Source organism: Herpailurus yagouaroundi, unplaced genomic scaffold, assembly GCF_014898765.1.
Source record: "Herpailurus yagouaroundi ecotype Mexico unplaced genomic scaffold, PumYag 29, whole genome shotgun sequence".
In the NCBI taxonomy this organism is placed as follows: Eukaryota; Metazoa; Chordata; class Mammalia; order Carnivora; family Felidae; genus Herpailurus; species Herpailurus yagouaroundi.
The window spans coordinates 7,389,259-7,396,905 of NW_024412377.1; the positions used below are offsets into that span (position 1 = coordinate 7,389,259).

Sequence of the window (7,647 nt, forward strand, 5' to 3'; positions counted from 1 at the left end):
GCTCTGGCAAGTGTTCTGTGAGGCAGAGGCCTAGAGTGCGCCCGTGAGGAGAGGGCCCGGACGGGCAGGCACCTGCCCCATGTCCTGAGGTCAGCAGGGCCCTGAACCACTCTCGGGCCCGTTAGGAGTGAGTGTTCTTCTCTGAGCCAGTGTTGGGCTCTCGGTTGTTCACAGCCCGAGAAACCTGATGTTCCAGTTGGCCCTGCTGCTCTTCCCCGATTCCCTGTCCAGCATAATCTCTACACAGACCTCGGACGGGTCGCTGTGTCTGCCCTCCCAGTTCTCTTCTAAGTGCCCTGGAATCCCTCCCCTCCTCTCCATTTTCCTGCAGGGGTGAGGTCCACCTCACTCCTCCCTTTTTCTCGTCACCCCTCTGCTGTCACAGAAAAAAGTAAAGCCATCAGTCACATGGGACTCCAAAAGCCCAGCGATGGAAGAAAGGAAGGGGTGCGTGTGGATGCTGGAAGCCGCAGACACCCTTCTCGTCCCTGGCTTCCAGAGTGGAAGTGCCATGAGTTCCCCTCTCCACCCAGAGCCCCACCCTCAACCCAGGACCCAAGCAAAATGCCCTCCCCCTGTTCCCACCGGATGGAGGGCACCTGTGGCAGGGCCGGGGCCGGGGTGTGAGGGGACACGAGGTGACCCTTCTGCATCTGCAGACTCACAGGAGCCAGTGGGAGTGCACAGCCGTCTAGCCGAGGCTTGCTTAGTTTGCAAAGTAAAACTCCCAGCTGGCACAGAACACCAAGTGCGGGACTGTCACGGGGTGGGTGGGGGGAGGGTACCGGGTTAAAGGAAAGTCAACGGCGCGGCTAGAAGAAGGCAGGGCCTTTATTGGTGCCGACTGGCTCTGCCCCATGTAGCTCCTACCGCCACGCTGTGCACGGCATGTGGCCAGGAATGCCGAGGAGCTGAGCTGTTCATGCGATTTAATATAAGTCAATGAAAATATATAAAAACCGAAGCGTGACCCTGTATGCCACCACCCTTCAACTGAATGCACGAGTGATTCCTGACGCAATCCCAGGCCCTGGGCCCCAAAGATGCCCACGTTCTGGAAAATCACTTCCTTGGGAGACAGCCAGATAGTCACTCTAATCCATTGTTCTTTATTAGCTTTTAGAAAAAGCCACACATTCAGAAAGTAAGTTTATTGGCTCAATATAATTAGGTCAACGAAACCCTATTTTAGCTTCAGTATTTCTCACAGTGCAATCCATGAACATGACCGACTCATCCGTATTAAGACAGACAAATGCCCCAGGAAGCTGGGCTTTGAATCTGAGTTTACAATTCATGCTCTTCATGGCTCTGCCACACCCATCGTTTTAAAGAATGTACTTAACGAAGAACCACGAAGTCCATGGCTGAGCTGTCAGCTGGTCCATAAACAGCCCTAGGTTTTTGCTAACAGGATATTAACTCTACCATTCAAATTCTTCAGGTACTGACCTGTTTTTCCCTTAGTGTATGTGTTCAAAATTAAATTGTATCATGCATTAACATTTCCTACTGCATTTATGTTTGAGATGGAATAATGAATTTCAGGATTCCTGGATTTATTTTATATCAAGATAGTAAAAATTAAACGACCCAAGTATCCCAAAGCAATTTTCTGGATGCGAGCTATTCTGAGAAAGTGTACCCTTGGCCCCTGCTAAACATACTTGTGCAGCCACTCAATTAAATTCCTTCTTGCCTCGTCAACATAGGGCTTGTCCTCGGCTGAACAGTCTTCTCTTTTTCGATGCACGAAGCCATGGGTTTGCCCAGAAAATGTTTTAATTTGATATTCCACTTTGCAGTGTTTTTTCAACTTCTGGGTCAGCAAAGAGACCTGATAATGCAGAAGATTTCATGACAGTATGACTTTAACAATCTGGTAATATTTTCCATTCTCCAAATCCTCTCTGAATGCTCAAAAGAAGTCTAACATCGGTGCCTTAAGTTCCGTAGCTACTGTGGATTTGTTACTTTTAATTTGACAACTAAGAGTCCTCGGCTCTGGCAAAGGAGAGCATCCCAAGCAATGTAAAAATTCGATAAATATCAATTTCTTGAAATTAAATTAGTACCTTTTGTGTATCATTCAATATATAATATAATACTCATTCGATATATAACAAAATAATATAGTCAAGCATAAATTGTTTTAAGTTTATATTAGTATAGTGTATTAGTAATGAATAATAACAATTTCTAAGCGACTGCTTTTGAACCACAATTTTCTGCTTTTTTCTTATCAACATACTGGGTTTAACACACCCATGTTTTTTTCTTTTCTTTTTTTTTTTTTTTTTTAAAGTAAACTCTATCCCCAACATGGGGCTCGAACTCACGACCCCGAGATCAAGAGTCGCATGCTCCACCGACGGAGCCAGCCGGGATCCCCAACACGCTCATGTCTTTAAGAACACACTTCATCTGAACTCCCGGGTTCCATGTGGGGGGATGGGGAGGCCGAGCTTCTATGCCCAGTAACCAGGCCCCACCAAGAGCACATTCGGAGGATTACAATCCCTAAATTCCCCAATAAAACCCATCTTTAAATTTTTCATGTGGAGAATGTTTGGAGGAACAAATGAACCCTTTGAGACATTTTCCCCAAAAGGTCAAATCATGTCATTAAATACAGAGATGAGGGACACCTGGGTGGCTCGGTCAGTTAAGCATCAGACTCTTGATTTCGGCTCAGGTCATGATCTCAGGGTTGTGGGATTGAGCCCCGTGTCGGGCTCCGAGCTGAGTGTGAGCCTGCTTGGGATTCTCTCTCCCCCTGCCCTGAGTTCACTCGCTCTCTCCCTCAAAAAGTAAAAATCAAAACAACAACTGTGGGTGTGCCCACTCCTACAGGAAAATAAGCAAAAAAAGAAAGAAATGAGAAAAGATACCAACTTACTTGCTCAAGAGGAATCACAGCATCATTTTCGGCAAAAATGAACAACGTGGGGTTCTTCAAACTGTGCACATCTTCAGAATCCTTGATGATGCCTGGAAATTGGGGACAGGGACACGGGGGTAGGATTTCCACACACGTGCCTCAGAAAACCATGTGGGTTTGGCTTGATTTTTTTTCAAAGTAAAATCTGTGCTTTCGGGGTTTTGTTTATTTTCTTTCTAGCAATTCCACGCAAGTGGCCCGACTTTCCTGCTCTCCACCTCCTTCACTGGGTCAGGCCACAAATAACGGAATTAGACCTTGCAGCGGCTTTGCACGCAAAGATGCAGAAGCAGCCCCGAAAATGCTCCCTCCTCGTGGGGCACGCCTTCATTTACAAAGAAGTGACGACTCTCCATCTGCACCTTCTGACCACCACTGTTCTAGAAGTTTCTCAAGGTCCACACAAGCCCCATGGCTTCTGGCCTCAGTATGCCGAGGGGCCTCGTTCATACAGCGTTCCACGGGGTAACCATGCCCAGACCAGACCACGAGTGTCAAGTCTCAGATGTGCCACCTGGTCCGTCTGCAAAAGTTACCTTTCATCCTTCAGAATCACAGAGCATTTGGTCAGAAGCCTGTCCTGCCTTGGGGACAACCACCGTGGGTGTGCCCCCTCCTACAGGAAAATAAGCAAAAGAGGTACCATATGTTGCCCCTCTAAGAAGAACCGTAGTGTTAAAGGAAAGATTACTCTGACACTTGGTAAGGAGGCTGTATTCAAAGGGGACCACCGCACAGGAGGGTGTGAGGGGAGACAGATCCCTCCGCCCAAATACAAGGACAAGTGGGGATTTATGGCCAAGGAGCAGGGTGCGGGGCAGTGGGCAGAAAATTACGAAGAGGAAACACTGGGGTAAGACGGATTCTGGCCAGGTGATAGGACAGGGTTCTTGCTGACAAGAGATGGAAGGCGGGGTGTGAGGAACTTGGACAGACATCAAAAGTAGGGGGTTCTCTCTGAACTGCCCCAATGGGCCAATGTCAGAGCCCGGTCGGGGCCTCCTCGGAAGGAAGACTCACGGTGGAGCCTGACTCGAGTTTGGTGCCGGACAGGGTCCCAGTCAGGAGGGAGAAAATAATGGAAATCTTTTGTTTCCATTTCCTGCGGGGGCCCAGAGAGCCTCCCCTCAACCTGGAACTCGTCTCTAGAAGCAGGGAGCCACAGGACAGATGGCCACGCTCTGTTAAGGCCACAGTGTGTCGCTGGACAGAGGTTTGACGCCCTGGAGTCCCGCCGGGCTCTGCAGCTCGTGCAGTGTGCAACAGCGGCCAGCAGGGGGTGCTGGCGAGGCGTCCACCAGGCTATTTCACACCAGGGCACCGAACGGCCCGGAACAGCCAGCCCCCTCTGCACAGCGGCAGCTGACAACTGACTATTAACTTTGGGGTAAGTTACTATTTAAAGGGGTTTTTTTTTTTCTTGCTAAAAGCAAAAATGCCACAGCAAGAAACCATTAATCCAAATAAGAATCCTTTGTGTAACTGTACAATATACTATCATGAAAGAAAGCCAAATTGCCTTCCACATCTTTTTTTCTTTTTTTAACATTTTTATGGTCCGAATGCTTCTACACTGTGAACTTAGTATGCCATTTCCATATAGAGATGGAATGTTCTTATCTCATTGCTATCATACGTGCGGTTGGTTTGGCTACAATGTTTATGCTGCTACTTACATTTTAGAATCGCTTTTCCTTTTCTTTCCTTCCTTTATATTGTGTGCCTGTGTGTGTGTGTGTGTGTGTGTGTGTGTGTGTGTATGCGGTTGAAAATAACTGCTCTCTTGGAAAAATACCTTCACAGATGTTCCTCGTAAAGAATATTGTTTGATATTCACCATTATCACAGAAATAAATGTGACCCCCTTCATCCTCGGTGAAGAAATTGAGACCTCGGGTTAGGTGACTCCTCTGGTTACTGCATTACCAACCTCCACCTCCACGCTCACATTTTTAAAGCCAATTCCCTCAAGACGGGCCATCTCTGCACAGCTGGGTCTATGCTGCTCCCCGAACCGTTAGTTTGGGAAGAGGCTCCCGGGTGTCCCTCAACCACTCCTGTTCCCATAGCGTAAAATGCACAAGGCAGATTTACCGTAGACGGACACCCCTGCCCTGAATTCTGGGTATTTCATCATCACGTGATGGACAGCCACTCCGCCCCAGCAGAATCCCACGACGCCGATTTTCTGAGCGTGACACTGCTGTTTCAGAAACCTCAAGACAGCATCGACCTCCCTAGAACAGAAAGTTATCCAAGAATCAACAGATACGGATCACTTATATGTGGAATCTAAAAAGCCAAACTCAGAGAAACAGAGAGCAGAGTGGGTGCCGGAGGTGGGGCGTGGGGGAGAGACTGAGACTGGACAGACGACATTAACTACCAGTTAGAAGATTAACAAGCCTGGGGGTATAAGGTGCAGCCGGTGACCTCAGTGAGCAATACTGTGTGATAGACTTGAAGGCTGCTAAAAGGGTAGACCTTAAATGTTCTCACCATGAAAAAGAAACGGCAACTATGTGACAGGACCAGGTGTGGGCGAAGGCTATGGTGCCGATCCTTTTGCAGCATATAAATGTACTAAATGAGCACATTGTACACCTTAAACTTATACAACATTATGTGTCAATTATATTTCAATAAAATAGGGGCAGGGTGGTGGCGGGGGAGGCAACAGCGAAACACACACACACACCCAATCAAGAGGGATTTTGTGAGCCCCCTGGGGAGTGAGCTGGACAGCAAGTGCTGTACCAACAGTAACAGGGGCTTCGGCATCCGCTGTTCCTTGACCTTCTGAGATTTCTTACTTTCGTCCTGCCTGAGTGACGCACATCCCCCCACCCGTCTCCCCACGGGTCTCCCTTCCGAGCCCAGCCTCCTCCAACCACCTGTCAGGGCTGCCGGAGGGCTCTCAGCAAACCACACATCAGACCAGCTCGCATGCCAGCTGGAAGCAGAGTTCTGGCTTTCCGAAGCCTCCGGATAAAGGCCAAAGGCCAAAGCACCACTCCTAAGGCCTGATCCCAAGATCCACCCTCAGCGAGCACCCGGGCCCGCCCTCCTCTGGCAGGCACCGGCTGCAAGTGGGCGGCTCCCCTAACTCTCTAACTTGGCACGTTCACCCCTTCAGCTAACATCCCAACTCAGCACCTCCGGACTCCTCCCTCCGGTGTCCCCAAAGAGCAGAGGGGGGATTTGGAAAGCCACCAGGACTATTTAAGCCAGGAGAGGACCAAGAATAGTGGCCCAGTCTGGTAAATGGCTCATTTGCAAATTGATTGTTTGGAACTCTGCGTTTTCAACCAAAAGCAATACACCCAAACGGAGGCAGGGCTGCGAGGCCAGCCAGAAAGTCCTGCTTGATCTGATAAGGAAGAATTGTGGTTTACAAGTTAGAAAAAGAAAAAGAAAGCCATCCCACTGCACTTCCTCCTTCCTTTCTCCTTTAGTCATAGCATATCCTTGAGCACATTTAAATACGTGTATCATACCACTGCGTGCAGTTATTTTCATCATGTTAGCAGAAATTAAGTAGTTCTGCAAACTGAAATGGAACAAGCAACGGTTTTTGACATTTGGGGCTTTAGGTTTTCCTTCAATGCTTTGATCCCAAGAATAACTGCTTTGGGGGCGCGCGGGTGACTCGGTTAAGCATCCAACTTCAGCTCAGGTCATGATCTCTCGGTCGGTGGGCTGGAGCCCCGCGCGTCAGGCTCCGTGCTGACAGCTCAGAGCCTGGAGCCTGCTTCAGATTCTGTGTGTGTCTCTCCCTCTGCCCCTTCTCAGCTCACGCTCTGTCTCTCTCTCTCTCAAAATTAAATAAACAATAATGGTAATAAAAAAAAAATAACTGCCTTCATTGGAGGGAACAAGAAAGAGGCCATTTCCATAAAAATACTGTAACTCGAGTGAACAGGCCTTTGCTCGTGCTGCTCTGAATGTGTTCCCTACTTTTCTGGGAGCACCAAAGTTTAGCCTTGGATGAACCTCTCCCCCAACCCATGCTTGATTCTTATACCTTGGGAACTGTGCCCTAGGTTCCAGGAGTGAAGTATGTGGGTCAGGCTGACCACCAGAGTATAGCAATCTCCTGGCCACAGTGATTGGTTGAAGGATGGACCTGTGACTGAGTCATAGCCATCAGGGCAAAATGAGAATTTTACTGGCTTGCGGGAAAAGAAACCAATGTGGGGGCTGGAGCTGCGGCAGCCATCTTGCCACCCAGAGGCAAAAGCTGCCTGAGAATGAAGCCAGTGCACAGGATGTGGAGTGGAGACACGTTGGGAAGGCACGTCCTGGGGATACTTTCTGCACTGCGAACCAACCCCTGCTTGAAACCAGAAACGACCTCTTCTCAGTTCTATAAACCAAAATATCCCATGACTATGTAAACAGTAAGCATTCAAGATGGGTTTTCTGTCACTTGCAAACAAAAGACACTTGACCAGACACAAGGGTTTCAGTCTCCTTTCAAAGTCACTGTTTCTGTTTAATGTCTCATTTTTATTTAGGGGCGCCTGGCTGGCTTAGTCGGTTAAGCGTCCAACTTCAGCTCAGGTCATGATCTCATAGTTCATGAGTTTGAGCCCCACATCAAGCTCTGTGCCGACCGCTCAGAGCCTGGAGCCTGCTTCGGATTCTGTGTCTCCCGCTCTCTCTGCCCCTCCCCTGATCGCACTCTGTCTCTCTCTCTCTCTCTC

General features: G+C 48.7%; 1 protein-coding gene across 5 annotated transcripts in view; it reads right to left on the reverse strand.

Moving 5' to 3' along the window:
- Nucleotides 1-1,086: 1,086 nt before the first annotated feature.
- Nucleotides 1,087-7,647, reverse strand: part of CMBL (carboxymethylenebutenolidase homolog) — a 22,938-nt gene continuing 16,377 nt past the window's right edge. For all 5 annotated transcript variants that reach the window (XM_040493929.1, XM_040493924.1, XM_040493947.1 and 2 more), the window contains exons 4-6: nt 5,036-5,178; nt 2,900-2,991; nt 1,087-1,837 (exon numbers count right to left, since the gene is read on the reverse strand). In XM_040493929.1, the coding sequence (XP_040349863.1) occupies nt 1,658-1,837; nt 2,900-2,991; nt 5,036-5,178 (415 nt within the window). In that variant the 3' untranslated portion in view covers nt 1,087-1,657. The remainder of the gene's footprint in view (nt 1,838-2,899; nt 2,992-5,035; nt 5,179-7,647) is intronic.